This window comes from Hyla sarda, chromosome 1 (assembly GCF_029499605.1).
Source record: "Hyla sarda isolate aHylSar1 chromosome 1, aHylSar1.hap1, whole genome shotgun sequence".
NCBI lineage: Eukaryota > Metazoa > Chordata > Amphibia > Anura > Hylidae > Hyla > Hyla sarda.
The window spans coordinates 585,809,909-585,831,465 of NC_079189.1; the positions used below are offsets into that span (position 1 = coordinate 585,809,909).

General features: G+C 43.6%; 1 protein-coding gene across 2 annotated transcripts in view; it reads right to left on the reverse strand.

The window, feature by feature from the left end:
• The window catches only part of ADAMTS12 (ADAM metallopeptidase with thrombospondin type 1 motif 12), a 560,388-nt gene that overhangs the window by 120,096 nt on the left and 418,735 nt on the right, over window positions 1-21,557 (reverse strand). For both annotated transcript variants that reach the window (XM_056545369.1, XM_056545379.1), the window contains exons 14-16: window positions 17,525-17,645; window positions 13,122-13,366; window positions 8,247-8,385 (exon numbers count right to left, since the gene is read on the reverse strand). In XM_056545369.1, coding sequence (XP_056401344.1) covers window positions 8,247-8,385; window positions 13,122-13,366; window positions 17,525-17,645 — 505 coding nt within the window. The remainder of the gene's footprint in view (window positions 1-8,246; window positions 8,386-13,121; window positions 13,367-17,524; window positions 17,646-21,557) is intronic.

Below are 21,557 nucleotides of genomic sequence, written 5' to 3' on the forward strand. Positions count from 1 at the left end.
TCCCATCATCTTTCTTCCCATCCATACCAGACTTCCCATTGATACCTTTACTAATCCCAACAACATTAACTCCACTGACACTCCTCTCATCCACAACACTACTACATCCATCAATCTCACATCCTGCACTCTTGTCCTGACTAATAGATTCTCTGCTGGCTGGGACTTGCGGTATAGCTGGCTTCAGTATAGTCTTTTGTGCTGTCTTAGCCGCTGTGGGGTCGACGCCGATGGCTCCTTCTGCATGGCAGATGTTACTTCCTGAGTCTGGGGCTGCCACTCCGAGCACACTCCAGCACTTGCTTTGCCCAACCGCATGGGCTCTGCTGATGATCCCGGACACTCCCCCCCCCTCACAGAGGAATGCCCCACAGCTCCTGCAGAACACACAGTGCTTGAAGGACCACCCCCCCGAGCACATGGACCTACCTCTCTCCACCACCGGTGCCAAGACACTCCCTTCCCTCACAGGAGAGTGCCCCGCAGCGCCGGTAATGCCCACAGCACTCTGGGATCCGTCCCCCGAGCACACGGCAGCCTCTGGCACTTGGACATGCCCCCTGCCACCCTGGAGCAGTCCTACAGTGCCAGAACTGCTCACCATGAGCCCATCCTGCCCTTCCCTACTGGCAGGACAGGCGGGCTTCACATCTATTGCTTCCACAGCCTTTTCTGACGCCATGCTGTACCCCCCATGCTGGCTCCGTTCTACCACAGAAACGGGGTCTGGCAGTCTGGGGGGCCCAGCAGCCTGAACCAGCTTCACAGCTGGCCCAGACTGCTGGAAAGGACAAAACACATATTGTACAGATTCTTGGGTCTTCTGTCTCTCTGACTTGCGCTTTACTGCCACATCCTCCCACAGATCATCTCCAAAGGTAAAATGCTGGAGGTGGGCTGGGGACTCCTGAATCACTATAGCCCTCAATAATCCCCTAGCCTCACTTTCCATATCATCCTCATTGTTATCACTTAGCGGAAGCGTCACCTGTGCTGTCTCAATGTAGCTGTCCTGTGTGATCTTGGTGGTCTGGGAGCACATGAAGTAACTACAGGAACAGCATCTTCCTCCACAACTGCACTTTCCACCACCCTCTCCTCTTCCTTTACACCTTCACCACCATCCTCACTTTGTTCACTGCCACTACTCTCCCCATCATCTACCTCCAACTTTACTTTACGTGGGGGTTTCATGGCGGCAAACTGACCTTCATTCTATAGCTTATCCCTGAAGAGACCGCTCCCTTCCAGGATCTCTGACCTCTGCTTCTCCAGATTCACAATCTTGCTTTTCAGCTCTGTGATCATTTTTTACTTAAATTCAGGCCTGTTCTTTTCAGACCCCTTGTTTGCCAGGTTCTGGGCCCCACGCAGGTCCTCTCTGGCCAACCTGAGCTCCTTTCCGCACCGCTCATACTCCGCAAACAGTGCGGCCATGTGGGAGCAGTATGTGGAGCTGGACTCTTTAGGCTCTCTCTCAGCCCACAACTCCACACTTTTCCTCCTCGGCTTCCTTCTACCAGATCTCTGTCTGGCACCCTTCGCCTGGGAAGCAGAGCCTGCATTGTTGCAGACTCTGCTAGATCTTGTCCCTCCGGCTGGAAAATGGCTGTTTCTCTCCAGCCCCCGCCAACCTAGAAAGGGAAGTGAAAGCCCGGGACTCCTGGGGCTCCTTACAGGAAGGCCCTTCCCAGGGGGCTGCCACACTTCTGGAAAAGGGCTGATGAAACACCTGCTTCTCTGCCTGGAAGTCTGTAGAGCTCAAGGAGACACATCCGTACGCACTGCTCACACTGAACTGCTCTGGGCTGTGTGTGGGAGAGAGATGGAGGAAGTTATCCCCTGTATGGCTTCAGATGATGTCACACCTGCTGGGTAACGCCCCTTGCTAGTCTGTGAATCATACTGAGACTGAGCAGAAAATACAGAGCCACATCAAGGTCAAAAAGTAAAAAATAATAAAAAATAAAGGCAGGGGATGGTTTATCATGATGGGGGCAGTGAACTGGGAGGATTATAAAATTTTACAAGATAATGACAGATGTTCTCACTGAAGAAGAAAGAAGAAATGGTGAGAAAACTTAGGTCAGAAAATTTTTTTTTTTCTGAAAGAAGAAATGGTGAGAAAACTTAGATCACAAAAATGTTTAACCAAATATAGTATAAAATGCAGAAATAAGGCCTCTAGGGACATCAGATCTTAACATCCCAAGGGACTAATGGAGGCCTGGGCTGGGGGAACTGGCCATTAACCCCCTCAACTCTCAGGACCGCTCCCATTTTCATTTTCCATTTTTGCACTTTAGTTTTCTCACTCGTTTTCCTTTTATTAGCCATAACTCTCTTATTTTTTCATTTACACATGCATATGTGGATTTTGCTGGACCAATTGTACTTTGTGACAACTTCCTTAATTTTTCTCCATTACATATTGTAATGACTCGTCCCAGTCTGGTTAAACTTTTCTAGTTCCTGGCTTAGCTTGTAGTAGCTGTGATAACGTCCTAGCCTACCCTTTCTGCTGTTTCTTGATCCATTCAGATCCCATGTTTCATTCACACCATGCTAGGCCTGGGTATTTAGGTCTGTTTGGTTCATTTACTGGTTGCCTGTGAAAGAAGTAAATTCTGAAACTAGCATCCTGTATTGTATCCTACTATCTGGTATTTTGACTTTGGCTGCATTTCCTGGATTAACCCCTTGCTTACTGATTGGGCATCTCTCTGGTTCTCTCTCTGACTTCGACTTGTTGACTCTTGAGATTTATCTGTTGGTTTGTTTGTCTCCCTTTTATATTGTTAGTGTTTATTTGCCCTTTGTATCCAAACAATTCCCAGACCTAGAATTGAGTAATTCCTTATTTTGACTTGACGTCCCAGAACGTAGATAGAAATGTACAGTCTTCATGGTTGTGGATCTGTCATTTAGGACGGATACACAATAGGAAGGGACAGGGCTGTACGTGAGTGCAGAACTTCACCCTTTCCCTGCCCATACATGACACATATACTCCAAAATTGAAAAAACAACAACTTGTGAGGTAATATAAAAAAAAAAAAAATGTAAAGTTTGTTTTACTACTTTTAAAAATATATATTTTTCGCATACCAGGCTGTTTGAGGGCATTTTTTGTGCCATGATCCATAGTTTTTTTTATCAGTACCATTTTAGTATTGATGCAACTTTTTGATTAAATTTTTCTGGGGTGTCATAATATAAAAATAAATGCCAGTCATGCCCCCTCCCATAGACTTGCATTGGGGGGGGGGGGGGGGGTGGCCGTGATGTCATGATGGGCATGGTCGACCCCCGCAGCGCGAAAACATTTACTTTTACATTTACCTCTGAATGCTGGCCAGTGGAGTACCCCTTTAAAAAGCCTTAAGAATTACAAACCCAGCACATTAGAATTATACTCATACATTAGAAATATTCAGGATGCCAAGTATAGACTGTGTAAACCAAAGCGCCAGCAGCAAGAACACTACATCAGAAACATCATCACTTAAGTGGCCTTGGCTTCTGCTGTATAAAAGTGTCAGACGCGAAAACAACAAAACATTATATTATTATGTACAGTGCATCCTGTAGACTTCAGACCCTGTCACTTTTTTTTCACATTTTGTTATGTTACTTCCCTCCCATCATACTGCACCAAACTGACAAAGTGAGAACAGAATGTTAGGAATCTTTGCTAATTTCTTAGGAGGGAAAAATGTAAATCTTCCAGTGACATAAGTATTCAGACCCTTTACTCTGGACTTAGTTGAAGCCCCTTTGCAATGATTCCGGCCTCCAGTCTTCTTGGGGATGAGGCCACATGGTTTACACATACGGATTTGGGGGATTTCTGCCATTCTTCTCCATAGGGCCATAGGTGGAAGCCATTTTCAGGTTTCTCTAGAGATAGCTCTATGGAGTTCAGGCAGAGTAACCATTGGTTTCTTAGTCTCCTCCGATAACTTAGTTTGGTGGGACAAACAGCTTTATAAAGAGTCCTAGATGTTCAAAACGTCTTCAATATGGAATATTTGGAGTTCACTGAGCTCTTGGGGACTTTCAGGGCAGCAGTAACGTTTTTGCCCTCTTTTCCCGATCTGTGCCTTTACACAATCCTGTCTGAGCTCTACAGGCAGTTGTTTCTCCTCATGGCTTGGTTTTCGCATTATCAGCTGTGAGACCTTATATAGACAGGGCTGTGTCTTTCCAAATAATGTCCAAATATTTATTTTAGCACAAGGACTCAACATAGCAAAATGTGGAAAAAGTAAAAGGGTCTGAGAACTTTCTGAATGCATTGTATATACGTGATCAGTGTTGAGTTTGTGCTTCAATAAAACTTTATTTAGACAATCGAATAAGTTTACCTGCATAAGTTAGGATAAAAGGGTACCTGTCATCAACTTCATGCTGCCTGAACCACATGCCATCAGCGCGGTCCCCAGCAGTCTTGAGTGGAAGATCTTTTCCTGTTTAGGTATAGGGATAGATCTACTGATCAAGACCAGCAGGTCAGACAGAAGCTGCCGAGTACCACCCTGATGTCTCATGGTTTAGGCAGTATGAATGTGAAGAAAAGTTCCCTTTAACTGACCAATCTTAGCTCTGCTACATCTGCATATTTCAATGCAGACCTACCTAAGAGGTAGCCTATAGAGGAAAACCCAATATGTTGGCCCTTTTCTTATTCATTGTTGATCAGGGTTCCCACTGAATAGCTACTTGAAAGGGTACTCCACCCCTAGAAATCTTATCCCCTATCCAAAGGATAGGGGATAAGATGTCTGATCGCGGGGTCCCACCGCTGGGGACCCCCTGTATCTCGGCTGCAGCACCCCAGACATCCAGGGCATGGAGCAAACTTTGCTTCGTGCTGGATGCCAGGGAATGAGGGACAGAGGCTTGTGATGTCATGGTCACATCCACTTGTGACATCACGGCCACGCCCCTCAATGCAAGTCTATGGGAGGGGGCGTGATGCGGCCAAGCCCCTCCCATAGACTTTCATTGAGGGGGCATGGCTGTGACGCCACGAGCCTACAGTGCTGCACCTGGCACTCTAAACAAACACCGGGTGCATCAGGTAGATTGCAGGGGTCCCCCATGATCAGACATCTTATCCCTTATCCTTTGGCAGAGTACCCCTTTAAATGTTAGCAGGAAGGGAGGAGCATCTCTTATAAGGAATTGGAAGGCATAAAGGAGCAAGCAAGAGGCAGGATCAGATTGGACACAAGGGCAGAGCCCTAGCTAGCCTGCTCAGATAGGCTGCCCTGGCCCAGAATTGCTGTACCAATAAATGATGCATGGTAACACAGACAATGTACAGCAGCAGATAGAACAGGGGGTGGGGAAAGAAAGGACTTTGGAGAAACGGGTGCAGGGGCGTAGCTATAGGGGGTGCAGAGGTAGCAGTTGCACTGGGGCCCTGGTGCCAAAGAGGGCCTCAAAGCACATCTGCCCCATAATAGACCAGTATTATAATTGGCACATGGGGGCCTAGTGCAGATTTAGCATCAGGGCCCAGAAGCTACAAGTTCCGCCTCTGACCGGGTGACTAGACATTCCTATGAGTTGGGCCATAAGGTGTATGATCTTAAAAGGCATGTGTTAGAAATGATTTATAGGACAAATGGGTTGGAGACAAAAAGGATTTGTTGCCGAGAGATTGGATGTATACCTTGGAGTCATTAATTCTTAATGGATTAAATGAGATGTGTAATTCTAATGTATTTCTATAATGTGGTTACGCTGTAATTGGTTCTTACTGCACCATTTATTTATACATTCTTTTTATGTATTTATTGTTTTTATTTCTGGAAATAATGTAATTAGATGTCCCTATAAATGTTGGTGGGTCACTTCCCTGCTCTAGTTTAAAAAAGAGGACGGACCCCAAAAACTTGAGTTGCAGTAGTTCCCGTTACACACCGCGTTCTGTTGGTAACGCTGACTGCCTGGAGAGCAGATACAGGTGGAAAGTTTTCCATAGGATTCCAGCAAGTTAAACTGACTGCTGTAACCACCCGGTGGATCACGATCTGAGTGAGAGTCCCAGCAAGGAGTGGTGTGCATATTTGGGTGATCTTTTGTATATTTATATGTGTCATCATTACATATGGACTTATTGTGGTAAGTTTTTGAAACATTTTTGGTAAGATTTATTCAGCAAGCAACATTGCATATTCATGGACTGTTGATAGGGTAAATGAGGGGAAACTAGTTATTTTTATTTAAATAAATTTTTTTTTGTTTGTGTTTTTTTTTTTTTTAAACCATGTGTGTAATTTTTTAAAATACTTATTTAGTACTTATATTTGGCTCAGTAGAGAAAGCTGTCTGATAAATGGTGTTTATTACTAAGACAAGGTTAAGAGTAGCACGTAAAACTGCTAATGCTGCCCCCCCCCCCAGTTATTACCCCAGTAACCACCAGCACCAGGGGTTCTGTAAGAGCAGGGTGCGTTCAGGCAATGGCGCTCCAGGATTGAGCGATATCAGGCTGGTATTATTAGGCTTTCAATAGTCAAAATAAATGTCTCTTGCCACCCTGGTAATGCCAGGCTGCTGCTGGATGGTTTTGTATCTGGCTGGTTATGGAAAATAGGGAAGGGGGCATATTTTTATCCTAAATAAATCTAAAAACGTGAAGTCCCCGTATTTTTCCATATTCAGCCAGGTACAAAACCAAGAAGTAGCAGCCTGACATTACCAAGCTGGCAAGGACCATTTAGTTTAGCCATTACCAGCCTAAAAGTACCAGAATTCTATCACTCCAGAGTGTAATTTATTATTATTATTATTATATATATTTTTTTGATGCTCCAGGTCTGCTGAAACCCGGCTATTCCCAGTACCCCTGTTCCCGTGGGTACTAGGATAATAGGGGGGGAGGGGCTTAGCCTTAGCTATTGTATCGGCTAAGGCCCAACTTGGTAATGGCTTCCCTTACTTAAAATAAGAGCAAAAAAGACACATAAGGTTAAAAAAAAAAAAAAAAAAAAACCTTTATACATATAATAAATATCCAAAGTCATCACATTACCCTTTTATTAACTGAAAAAAAAACATCTTTGCTCTATTCTTGCCCTGAAATAGTCCTGGAGTGCAGCCAGAAACATTGTATGATTCTACTTGAGAAACCCTGTATCTTCATCAATTGGCAGCAAGCCAATATTTGCCCTCATTTACTATTGCAAACCCAACATATTTTTGTCGCATTGTGCCAGATTCTGTCGCATTTCACCAGAAATTCTGTCTGCGCCAGATTTTGCGCCAGAATTGAAAAAACCCGACTAACTCTCCATTTTGCTAAGAAAACCCGAAAAAGGGGCATGGCCGCTGGGGAAAGGGGGCGTGGTCTCAGAAAAGGGGCGTGTCGCCGATATTTTCACAAAAACCCAACATATTTACTAAGGTTTCCACATTAAATGTGGTGGATTTGAACTGAGGAAAACCCAACAGATCAGAGCATGTGTAAAAAAAGCAAAGTGTAGGGAAATTCGAAAATGTAGGGAAACCTTAGTAAATACCGTGGAAAATAAATTCTAGGGAATTAAAGGAGATGTCCGGTGCTCACTTTTCTTATTTTATCCGTTCCGGGCTGAAAAATAAAAGAAAATTTTTTTCTCTTACCTGCCTAGGCTCCCCCGATGCTTCAGTACAGGTGTTCGGTCCCCGGGCTGTATTCTTCTTACTTCCTGTTAGCCCGGCACGTCACACGGAGCTTCAGCCTATCACCGGCCGGAGCGATGTCCCGCCTCGGCCAGTGATAGGCTGAAGCTCCGTGTGACGTGCCGGGCTAGCAGGAAGTAAGAAGAATACAGCCCGGGGTCAGAACACCTGTACCGGAGCACCGGGGGAGCGTATGCAGGTAAGAGAAAGCTTATTTTCTTTTTTTTTGCAGCCCGGAACGGATACAATAAGAAAAGTGAGCACCGGACATGTCCTTTAAAACCCACAAAGAAACCTACACAACACTCTTAGTAAATAAGGGCCATTGTGTAGCAGCATTGGCTTGCTGTGTAAGGGTCAGGGAAAGATTCTCTGGGTCATGCGCAGTGTGCTCCGCCCAGGGTATCTATTCCAGTAAGCTGAGATTGCATAAAGCATCACAAGCTTATTTTATGTAAGCAGGTTCTGACTAAACAATCAGGCCAATGTTGACTATGTGCCAAAGCGAACATTTCCTAAAATTCTCTCAACTCTAGTCAGTAACATACAAGGATGGGGTATCCAACACTCACCAGCTCCACACGTTGCACTGCAGTCTGACCAACTTCCGTACTTCCAAGCGTAAACCAACCCAACCTCATTGTCCGAGCCGACATCTTTTTGGATAATGTATTCGTATTTAACCCCTGGGTTGCTTTCCTGAAATAGAAGCTAAACCAACACACTTTATCAAGGTTTGATCTAAGCCAATACTGTATCTGGGTAAGGGTGCATGCACACCACGTTTTTGCGATACAGTTCCCGTCTACGGTTTCAAGTTAAAAGCCGTATGGAACCGTATAGAAAACCGTATGCATTGAATTAACATTGTAAACCGTATGTCAAACGCATCATCCGGTTTAGTCCGTTTTGCGTCTTATGTGGTTTTGTTAGTTTTTTTTTAACCCGTACCAAAAACCGTAGTCTACCACGTTTTTTGGTCCGGGTGAAAAACTGTATTAAACAGTATACTTTTTTTTAAAACATGGGAGTCAATGGGAACAGTACAGTACCATATGTGCGTACGCTTCCCTCCGGTTTGCACCATACGGTTTTTGACTTTGCACATTTTTTTTTCTTGGAATTTCAATCAAACAAGTGAAACTTTATTCAAAATGGAGTGAAAAGTTAAAAATGTATAAGCTTTTTTTCTTAAAAAACATATGCAACTGAACATAATTTTTCAAACCGTATATGGTTTTCAACCGTATATGGGTTAAAATCTGTACACATGTTTTGATACAGTTTAGTCCTGTTTTGAGGAATCCGTTTTTCATCGAAAACCTGATACGGGAACTGTATTGCAAAAACGTGGTGTGCATGCACCCTTAGAAAAACAAAGCTCTGGCCGCTCTACAGATGTATTAAATTGATCTAAACCAAAATGTTGCCCTTAAAAAGACAGGATAAGGAAAGGTGGAGAATTTTGCAATACTATCCATTGCCCATAGAAAAGGGGGGCACTGTTAATGAAAATAAAAATATCCCTGTTATTCTGCTTCTTTACAAATTACAAAACTTTTATATTTGTAAGATAACAAGGTACACTAATGAAACCTATACATAGAAAGTCAGCGGCACCTATAACCACTGTGTAGTATTCACGGTAATGTTTCTGTAGTGCCACCTTTTTTTTTTTTTTGGCTAGATAGAACTTCCAGGCAAAAACTTTTTTTTATATATATCAACTGGCTCCAGAAAGTTAAACAGATTTGTAAATTACTTCTATTAAAAAAATCTTAATCCTATCAGTACTTATGAGCTTCTGAAGATAAGGTTGTTCTTTTCTGTCTAAGTGCTCTCTGATGACACCTGTCTCGGGAAACGCCCAGTTTAGAATAGGTTTGCTATGGAGATTTGCTTCTAAACTGGGCGTTTCCCGAGACACGTGTCATCAGAGAGCACTTAGACAGAAAAGAACAACCTTAACTTCAGAAGCTCATAAGTACTGAAAGGATTAAGATTTTTTAATAGAAGTAATTTACAAATCTGTTTAACTTTCTGGAGCCAGTTGATATATATAAAAAAGTTTTTGCCTGGAATACCCCTTTAACATTTTTTTTAAAACTAAAAGTTTCTTCCTGGAACCATAACTCTTATTTTTTTCATCTACAGCACAATAGGAGGGCTTGTTTTTTGCAAGACCAATTTGCCTTGAAATATATTATTTGTGGGGTGAAATTTTGCAAAGTTTTTTGGGGGGAATGCATTTTTATGATGTGCTACCGAATTATTTACTACCGTAAAACTAAAATGTTATCTTTACCTTTCAGTATAATTACAGCAAAGTCCAATTTATATGTTTTGTTATGTATTACTACATTGAAAAATATATTAAAAAATACCTTACATTGCCATGTTCTATAACTTTTTTTTATTTGTCTACGGAGCTCAGGGCTCATTTTTTTCCATCTGTAATTTTTATTGGCACCATATTTAGGGATTGCTTTTTTTAATTACATTTTCTGGGATTGGATGTGATGTATGTTCACTGTGCAGAATCAATAACATTATATTTCAGTAGTTTGGACATGAATTTGCTTTATATATATATTTTTTTTAAACATTTAGTTTTTTACTTTTTTTTCTGTACAGTTTTTGTTTGTTTTCCTAGGGGGGCATTTATAAGCAATTTTTCAGTTGCTTTTAATGGAAATCTATATATATTGCACTGAACTGTCAAATTGGCAATCTACTAGTATATATCCTCAGCTTGGATGGTTGTCTCAAGACAGAATATGTGGAGCCAAGAAGAATGACTGTATTTATGTATAAAATCTTTGAATTTTATACATAAATACATTTTTTAAAATCCAATTACAGTTTTATATTTACAATCCATGCACAAAGTCTTTAGACTCACCTTTTTTCACATTTTGTTAACAAAAATCCTTGTTTTCCCATATATATATATATATATATATATATATATATATATATACATATATGTTACTTGTATCAACTAAAAATAAAGGACTGTTAAATTGACCCTAACCCACCCCCATTTGTTAGGTTTTTTTTTTTTTTTTGTCTAAAGTTCCATGCAAATTGGATCAGCTGCAAGCCACGCCCCTTCCACAAAATCTCACTCCCTCCCACAAACCACACCCTCTTTTTTACCCTGTTTTTGCCCTATTTATTAATTCGGCTCAAGGCTGAAAACACAATTTTTGCCCGATTCACCCTTTCCGCAGGTCCTTCAACCACAATCTCTTCATCACAGCTCATTCCCACCTTACTCCACAAGCTACGAATCTCTGGGTGAATGTGTCTGTTTGTGGGAGGAGTCACGCCTCCTCCCACAAGCCACGCTCCTGCAAAGCCACGCCACTTCTATTTTCGGCCTACAATCTCTTCATCACAGCTCAGCCCCATGTGAAGATGGGATATAAGGACGGCATATCAGGTCAGGATATGAGGACGGGATATGGGGACGGGATATAAGAAAGAAATATGAGGACAGGACATGAGGACGGGATATAAGGAAAGGATTTGAGGTCGGGATATGAGGCTGGGATATGAAGAAGATTATGAGGACATGATATGAAGACCGGATATGAGAACAGGATGTAAGGACATGATATGAAGTTGGGATATGAGGACAAGAGTGTGATTGTTGCTTTTCCTCTTCCTCAAGTTTTACTTTACTAGTTTATTAAAAAAGAAAAACTAACATTTTGCAAGAATTCAGACCCTTTGCCATGACGCTTGAAACTTATCTCTGGCTCCTCCCATTGCTCTTGATCATTTCTGAGATGTTTCTCCCAGGGCCGGTTGTGCCTATAGGCAAAATAGTCAGCTGCTTAGAGCGCCCTCATGATGGGGGCGCCGCTCTGCCCGCTGCAAGAAAGTTAGTAACCAGCCAGAATCTGAAGCACCAGCCACTCATCCGAAGCACCTGCCCTGCCAGAACACCATCACGTGAGGAGTGGGATTGTTACAGTGTGTCACCCCAGTAGTGGGTGATTACATGAGAAGGAGGTTTTGTTACAGTGTGTAACTCCATTAATAAGGAGATTACATAAGGAGTGGGTTTGTTACAGTGTGTCACCCCAGTAGTAAGGAGATTTCATAAGGAGTGGGTGTGTCACCCCAGTAGTAAGGTGATTTAATGAGGAGGAGGTTTGTTACAGTGTGTCACCCCAGTAGTAAGGTGATTTAATAGGGAGGAGGTTTATTACAGTGTGTCACCCCAGTAGTAAGGTGATTTAATGAGGAGGAGGTTTGTTACAGTGTGTCACCCCAGTAGTAAGGTGATTTAATAAGGAGGCGGTTTGTTACAATGTTACGCCCCAGTAGTAAGGTGGGGCGTGGCAAAGGCGGGGCCAATGGGCGAGGTCAAGGGGGCGGCAAAATTAGCTTTCCCTAGCGTGGCAATAATCCTTGCACCAGCCCTGGTTTCTGCTCCTTGATTGGTGTCACTTGTAGTAAATTCAGCTGATTGGACAAGGCAAAAGAACGGCCTGTAGAGCTCAGAGAGAGAGGAGGCCGGATATGGAGAAGGGAATAAAAATATTTCTGCTGCACTGTGGCTGCTATAATTCTAAAATGAAGGAAGTCTGGCCCAATTAGGACTCCTCCTAGAGCTGCTGCCCCACCAAACTAAGTAATCAGGGGAAAAGGGTCTTGGTAAGACCAACAACCTAATGCTTTGGGTAAAGAGGATCTGCAAAGATGGATGGCAGATCATCCCCAAGAAGACTGGAGGCTTTAATCTTTGCCAAACCTGCTTCAACTAAGTCCTGAGTAAATTATTTATGCAATATTTTAGTTTTTCCTTTTCAATAGATTAGTAAAGATTTCTAACATTCAGTTTTTACTTTGTCATTCTGGGTTGCATGAGGAAAAACTTGATTTTGTTTTATTTTAGCACAAGGCCTTAACAAAAATAAAAATAGGAAAAAAGGTCTGAAGACTTTCGTAGTGCATTGTATATAAAAAGGCATTCACATAAAAATAAAATTAGCTATAAAACCTGCCCCGATTATCATGTACAGACCCTGATGGTTTCCATGATTAATTTGTTCCTATTCCGGTTTTGGCAGCACATCCTCATTGGAATGATTGCTCCTATTTCTCAGAGCTGCTGCCATCACATCGAGTGATTATTCATGAATGGGCCGGGAAAACCTTGAACGCATTTATAAAACACATAGCACACATGAAGATCCCCTTCAGCTACATCTTGGAAGGAAGCTGTTCAAACATTTCATTTGTCTCTGCATGAATAGCAATGAGCTTGGTTATTCCAGATCTCGTCATGTAACACTTTATTAGCCTACGGCATAACGAAGGAACATCTGTACATACAAATGTAGCTAAAGTAATAACCAGTTGTGTCGCGCAGCCCTGAGAAGTCTCCCTGGATGCCATAGTCATCTCTTATTTGTGCTCTTCCTTGTAATTACCTGGATCCAGATTGACTCATTAGTGGGTCCCGCGGCGGTCAGGTTCTCCAGATCACCACTCCTCTCGTAATGAAACGTCGTCCCTGCCACCTTGTAGTCGCCTATCCATTGTATAATGAAGCCGCCGTTCAAGTAATATTTTTCAGAGTCTTCGCTTCTTATTGCAAGGAAATTTCCTGCAGCGGCAACCTCTTCTATTTTTATTGCTCTCGCACCTTTCGGAATAACACCGATATCAATATACCCTGGTTGATGCAAGAAGAAAACAGGAAAGGTTAAGGAGCATTATGGGAAGGGTGTATTTTTGAAAATGCAAATCACTTTATAACTTATTGGAAATGCCCTTTTCTGGATTTTTTTTTGTTGTTATTCTCTCTTTCCCTTTTCAAATAAACCTATAGTCTGAACAAACAAATCAAACATGGTCTGAATTTTACCAAAAATTTTGATTGGTTAGAATCCAAACTTTTGATAATTTGTTTTAGATTTGTTTTACTCTTGCTCCTGTACCGGATCCGAGTGGCCCAGAGGTAAGAGGCGATACTGTATACAACACACCTCCATCTTACCACGTTCACTGGGCCGGGCTCTTTGCAATCCACCCAGCAGACGAGTGTACTATTTAGGAGCAGGGACTCTTACTTTTCTCCTGTACATACTTTGCATATTTCTGTCTGGAAAAGCCCTTTAAAGGGGTACTCCGGTGAAAACCTTTTTTCTTTTAAATCAACTGGTGGCAGAAAGTTAAACATATTTGTAAATTACTTCTATTAAAAAAATCTTAATCCTTCCAGTACTTATTAGCTGCTGAATGCTACAGAGGAAATTCCTTTCTTTTTGGAACACTGATGACATCACGAACACAGTGCCCTCTGCTGACATCTCTGTCCATTTTAGCAACCATGCATAGCAGATGTATGCTAAGGGCAGCATGGTGGCTCAGTGGTTAGCACTTGCAGTGCTGGGGACTTGTGTTCAAATCCCACTAAGGACAACAATAAATAAAGCATTATTATTATTATAATTACGTCAGCAGAGAGAACTGTGTTCATGATGTCATCAGAGAGCATTCCAAAAAGAAAAGAATTTCCTCTGTAGTATTCAGCAGCTAATAAGTACAGGAAGGATTAAGATTTTTTAATAGAAGTAATTTACAAATATGTTTAACTTTCTGCCACCAGTTGATTTAAAAGAAAAAAGGTTTTCACCGGAGTACCCCTTTAAATACAAAGCCTTTCTGCTAACGCCAATTATGTTCAGCATGCAATGTGCTGCCAAACACATACAAGTGCCATTGACCCCTATTCAATACGGTGAAAAAAAAAAACATTGGCTGTAAGGGCAGGATAGCCACAGGATGTGAAATGCTGGTGTAGAGGAATGTGTCTTTTCCTGTGTTTTTTTTTACAGCCCATGTTGGCCAAGCCCATTGATGTGTTTTGGTTGGCTCTGCCCAAAGTGGAAAACTCATCATGTGTGGATTTTTTTGGATGGCGTTTTCTCTATTCAGACAAATGTGCAGACTTTTAAAGGGATACTCCGCCCCTAGACATCTTATCCCCTATCTGTCTGATCGTGGCAGTCCCACCACTGGGGACCCCTGTGATCTTCCTGCTGCACCCGGCATTCCTTTAGAGCGTCAAGTGCAGCGCCAGAGGCTCGTGATGTCACGGCCATGCCCCGCTCATGACATCACGCTCACACCCTCTCTAAATGCAAGTCTAAATGCAACTTTGTCCGTGTTAGATGACTGGCGATGCGGGGTGGTGGCTCGTGACGTCACGGTCATGCCCTTTAAATGCAAGTCTATGGGAGGGGGTGTGACGGCCATCATGCCCCGTCCCATAGACTTGCATTTAGAGAGCATGAGCCACCGCCCCGCATCGAGGGCATTTAGAGGGCATGAGACATCACGAGCCACCGCCCCGCATTGCCATTGTCATCTGGCATGGAGCGAAGTTCACTCCGTGCACCAGATGTCTGGGGTGCCGCAGCCAAGATCGCGGGGGTCCTATCCCTTCTTATGACCTATCCTTTGGATGGGGGATAAGATGTCTAGGGGTGGAGTACCCCTTTAACGTGCTGTTTTTCTTTCAGGTATTTGTCAAGTCCTATAGAGAAGCTTATACAAATGTCATGTCTAGAGCACACTGAATTTTTGAAAAGAAACAAAAAAAAAGCACCAAAATGTAATTTTTCTAAATCACATCAAAATCATTGGGCGAGATTTATCAAGAAATGTCTATTTTAGATCAAATTTCCACCTTTTTTTTGTCTATACTTTGACTAGCATGTGCCTTATTCATCAATAATGCGCAGCGTAATGATGAATAAGGCGCAGCTCTCCTTTAGCGTGAAAAGTTGTCTAACGTACACCTTTTCTTAAAAAGAGTCAGACCAACAACCAGAGGCCTGGGTTCTCAACCCATAGGGGTACTCCACGGGTTGAGCATTGGTATGCGAAAGCGCCGACAAATACTGGCCATGAACTGTCAAGTACTTGTCAGCGCATAGCCGGGTAAACCTCCAGCTGTTGCAAAACTACAATTCTCAGCATGCAGTGACAGAAGGGCATGCTGGGACTTGTAGTTATGCAACAGCTGGAGGCACACTACTATAACTTTCAGCATGCCCTTTGGCTGTCCGTGCATGCTGGGGGTTGTAGTTATGCAACAGCTGGAGGCACACTGGTTGCAAAGCACAGAGTTTGTTACATAACTCAGTGTTTCCCAACCCGTGTGCCTCCGGCTGTTGCAAAACTAAAACTCCCAGCATTCATGGTCTGTCAGTGCATGCTGGGAGTTATAGTTTTGCAACAGCTGGAGGCACATGAGTTGGGAAACACCGAGTTAGAAAACAGATAATGTTTCCCAGACAGTGTGCCTCCAGTTGTTGCTAAACTACAACTACCAACATGCCCAGACAGCCAAAGGGCATGCTGGGAGTTGTAGTTTTGCAACAACTGAAGAACAGATTGGGGACGACTGTGTAGTGGTCTCCAAACTGTGCCCCTCCATATGTTGCAAAACTTCAACTCCAAGCATGCCCAGACTGCCTAGGCATGCTGGGAGTTGTAGTTCGGCAACATCTGCAGGGCCAGATGTTACAGAACTACTACTCCCAGCATGCCTGGACTGTCTGGACATGCTGAGAGTTCTAGTTTCGCAACATCTGGAAGAGCACAGATTGGAGATCACTGCACAGTGGTCTCCAAACTGTGGCCCTCCAGATGTTGCAAAACTACAACTCCCAGCATGTCCAGACAGCCAAAGGCTGTCTGGGCATGCTGGGAGTTGTAGTTTTGAAACTCCTAGGAGCAGCAGCGAAGATTAGTGAGGATAACTTATACCGGAATATCGGTATAAATTATCGGCTATCGGCCTGAAAGGTCACAGATTATCGGTATCGCATTGGCCCTAAAAAATCGATATCGGTTGATCCCTAGTCCTGGGGGGGGGGGGGGGGGGGCTAGCAGCGGGACTTCTGTCAGTTAACCCGTGCAATGCCGCGCTTCGCCGGGTTAACTGAATGCCGTCTATAGATGGCGGAATGCGAGAAGGACCTGCGCAATTCGCCGTCTATAGACGGGATTCTGCGGGAAGGGGTTAAAAGTTGAATTATGGAAGGTAGAAATTATTCTCACACCTACTGGTAGGATGTGTAGCTTTGCGCCTAAAAATGTACCTTTGCCCACAAAATAGCGACTTTTGACAAAAGTCGCAAATGATAAATACGTGACCACTGCATGGTCAAAAAGAAAAAATTCTACGTGTAGGAAAAAAGAGTAAAACTGTCTATATCAAAAGGCGCATAAAAGTCTCAAAATATGCTGCTTGCGCCTGAACTGCGCCTGAACATAGACAAAAAAAAAAATGCTCTAAAAGCAATGATAAATCTCCCCCATAGACTTTCATCACTGACTTTTGTCTAACCTCAGGGTACGTTCACACGCGCGGATTTACAGCGTATTTTACGCTGCAAATCCGCTGGTGAAGGCCCCGCTCTATGCTGGCTTTACAAGTGCCTGCTCGTGGTGGCAATCCGCCGCTACCAGCAGGCACACTGCGATGTGGGAGTCGCAGTATACATGCACATCGCGGGAGCTCTCTGCCTAGCTCAGAGCAGGGAGAGCGGCCGCGATGTGCGAGTACGCCGCGCACATCGCTGCACTGTGTCAGGCACATATAAAGCCAGCATACAGCGGGGCCTTCACCAGCGGATCCGCAGCTAAATACGCTGCGAAAATCCGCGCGTGTGAACGTACCCACAGGCTGCAGAAAACGCCCCAGGAATAACATAGTTAAAATGCTTTGTGTGAAACCACCCTAACTTTGATCATTTACATAAAACTTTTCGGAGGTATTCTATGCCCTGTCTTACAAGCTGAATAGAAAAGCAATTACCAAAACCATCACTTTGATCAAATGTTTTCCTGACTGTCTGGCAGCTCGATCCATCTCCCAGACATATTCCACATCGGTCCTCGGTGGCATTGGAATTTATTTCAAAGTCACAGCCCACGCTCTGAAGGGAAAAAGAAAAGAGTTACCTTGAGAGGCAAATATTTTCCACATACATTTATATAGATATGTAGTGGAGGGAAGAAGTGCTTGACATTGCATCTTACACATGGTCGTATCTCTCTGGAGACAGGCCAAGAGCTTGGCACTACTAGAGTTTCCTATTAAAAGGCTGATTGCGGGACGCAGGCTATAGACTGTTCTCATCTACAGATATACAGTACATGAAGAATGAAGATTTACTGAGGTTTAGACAAGAGCTAAATCACAGGGCGGCTTTAAATGTAGAGCAAATGGTACATCATCCTCAGGCTCTTCGGCAGCGGTGCCACTCTTAAATCGTACCTGTCAGATCCCCCACCCAAAAAAAATAATCTGTTCTATGGTGCTCAGTACCTATTTTTTATGTGTCTACGACTAGAGATGAGCGAACTTACAGTAAATTCGATTCGTCACAAACTTCTCGGCTCGGCAGTTGATGACTTTTCCTGCATAAATTAGTTCAGCTTTCAGGTGCTCCGGTGGGCTGGAAAAGGTGGATACAGTCCTAGGAGACTCTTTCCTAGGACTGTATCCACCTTTTCCAGCCCACCGGAGCACCTGAAGGCTGAACTAATTTACGCAGGATAAGTCATCAACTGCCGAGCCGAGAAGTTCGTGACGAATCGAATTTACTGTAAGTTCGCTCATCTCTATCTACGACCTATGTTCTCTGAATTACCTTTATTTACTTGCCATCATTTGCTCAGTGAGATTTCTTCTTTCTTTCAGGGGGACCCCTAGTGGCCAGTTTTTTGACTGGCTTTTTCAGTATGAAATACAGAAAAATTTCTGATGAAAGCAATTGCAAAACATGTTGGGGGAGATTTATCAAAACCTGTGCAAAGGAAATGTTGACCAGTTGCCAGTGGGGCCTGGATATGGGACAGAGTGACTGGGCGAAGATATGTCTCGTAGTACAGCAGGCCAGGAAGAAATAGGCAGAGAGCAGCTGCACGGAGGGGAACTCATGGGAGAGAGAACGCAAACTGTTGCATTCAGAGATAGAGTTCAGCTTTGGCTCTCACCATTGAAGAACTGCAACAGGTGAGCACCACAGTGGGTGATGGTTCACCAACCCAACTTTTTTCTCTATTACTACTTTTTATTAGTACCCGGCTTATTCCTACCGAAACCTTGTGAGAGAGGAAAGGTAATGATGCTTTAACTCCTCAAATCTCGACCTCATATGCTATCCTCATATCCCGTCCTCACATCTTAACCCCATATCCTGTCCTCATACCCTTTCCTCATATCCCGTCCTCATATCCCATCCTCATACCCTTTCCTCATATCCCGTCCTCGTATCCCATTCTCATATCTTGTCCTCATATCCCGTCCTCTGCATCTATTCTGTGCACCTGCTGGGCAGGATGTTTAAATGTCTTGGGCAATCTCGGCAGCCAAAGAGTAGTGTGATTAGGAGATGTAATGAACGGCTAAAGACTTGCATGGGGCAAAAAATGTTTTTTTTTAAACTCACATAAGGGGGTGGGTTAGGGTTGATTTAACTCTACTATATTTTTAGATCATATATAAGTAACATGTGGACCAAGTTTCATCAAAATATCTGAAGCCATTAGGAAGTACCTCTGGAACATACATACACATACATATATACAAATACATACACATGTTAAGTTGTATATACTGTATATAGAATATAATTTATGGGAACCACCCATGCATGAAATCTTTGTGTTAAAAGGGTCCTGACTGTGAGCAATGTTGGTGGTGGCCACTATGCAAAATGTTAGTGGAGTCCACCATCCAACCTTCTTGACACCCTGAGCCACATAGAGAAGACAACTGCATGAACATTGCTCTCTTCATTTAAATGGGTGCTGTCAGACAAAAAAAAACTTATATATGTTGTACATCTTGGAAAAACGTTAACCTCTCTAATGTACTTCATAAGAAATGTCATTTTCATATAGAAATCATGGCTTAAAAACAAAACAAAAAAAGACCACTAGGGATCCTCATAGCATCCAGAACATAATTCTGTCGGGCTGCAGCATCATCTTTGTCTTATCTGAAGCACAGGCTGGGACAAAGTCCAGGAAGTAAGGGCGGGACTATCACTCATTTGTGCTCACTCCTGTCCTATCAGACTGCATCATGAAAACAGAGAGGAGGGGGATACAGAGCAGCCTGCAGTGATCAGATGAAGAGACCCAGCACAGCACTACAGACTTAGGGAGGAAGTGAATGCATGGTGAGTGAGGGAGGGCTCAGTGCTGGCCTCGGACACGCCCCTTCCTGAGCAGTGGATGTGAGAATGAGTGAGCAGCAAAACAGAGGGAGTTGTGAGCCAAATACATAAACTAGACACACAAAAAAAGGCATCTAAAGAATCTGCATGACCTAGTGAGGAACATATAGAAGCATTATTGTTTTCTGTAATATGACAGGTACTGTTTTAGTTGTGAGTGACTCCTAGATAAAGCCTCTCCTGGCGAAACACGTCGGAGTTGTAATGTGGGGCTGGGGTGAGTCCTGTGACTATCTGTATACTGGCTGCTATTTGAACTGGCATTGCTGCTGTGTGACAAAAAACACAAATAGCCAGCACAACTACATGATATACGAGTGAATGCTGCTATGGCAAATGCAAAGTATACGAACGCAAAAATTGCAGCGGCACATTTTATCAAAAAATGTTATTATTATTTTTTTATATTTTTTTAAAGGCCCTCAGCGCACTTTTTGATCAAAACGTGTCCCCCAAGCAATTGCACCTTTATAGCACCAGCACTTTATACAGTAGAGTCAGGTCTCCATACCATATATTTATGTAATCTCTATTCACTTACCTGTTCTCCTACTCATACAGGACTTACATACACTCCAGTACCCCCCTTCTTTTAATCAATATATTCACATTTTTTAAAATAAATAAATATTTATTCATATGTATTTTTACTGATTGATTTTGTATGCATACCCTATTCATTATTTAATAAAATATTTTTAACCATACATTGTGTTTGGCTTTACTCCTTGGGGTTTCACATACTGGTGTGTTTTACACACCTTTAGGTTTCCGTTTATACACTACCTACCGTATATACTTGAGTATAAGCCGAGTTTTTCAGCATGATTTTTCATGCTGAAAACGCCCCGCTCGGCGTTTATACTCGAGTGAACTCTCCACCTGTCAATCCCTTCTCAGTGGTCTTCAACCTGCGGACCTCCAGATGTTGCAAAACTACAACTCCCAGCATGCCCGGACAGCCGATGGCTGTCCGGGCATGCTGGGAGTTGTAGTTTTGCAACATCTGGAGGTACACAGGCTGAAGACCACTGCGCGGGCCTTCGTCATCATCCAGCCTCCCCCCCCCCCATTTTGTTTTGTACTCACCTCCCCTCGGCGGGAAGGAAGGGTGAGCTGGTCCGGGCCATCTATGCTGCAGGGACCGTCCGGTGGGTAGGGTTAGTCGTTGCGGGCTGTCCATTTTCACCAGGGGGGCCTCTTCTCCACGCTTCGGGCCTGGCCCCGGACTAGTGACGTTGCCTTGACGATGACGCACAGGGACGTTCATGCGCAACTTCCCTGTGCGACGTCGTCAAGGCAACGTCACTAGTCCGAGGCCGGCCCGAAGCACGGAGAAGAGGCCCCCCCAGTGAAAATGGACAGCCGGAAATGACTAACCCTCCCCACCGGACGGTCCCTGCAGCATAGAGGGCCCGGATCAGCTCACCCTTCCTTCCCGCCGAGGGGAGGTGAGTACAAAACAAAAGGGGGGGGGCTGGATGATGACGAAGGCCGCAGTGGTCTTCAACCTGCGGACCTCAAGATGGCTGTCCGGGCATGAGAGTTGTAGTTTTGCAACATCTGGAGGTCCGTAGGTTGAAGACCACTAATGAAGGGATT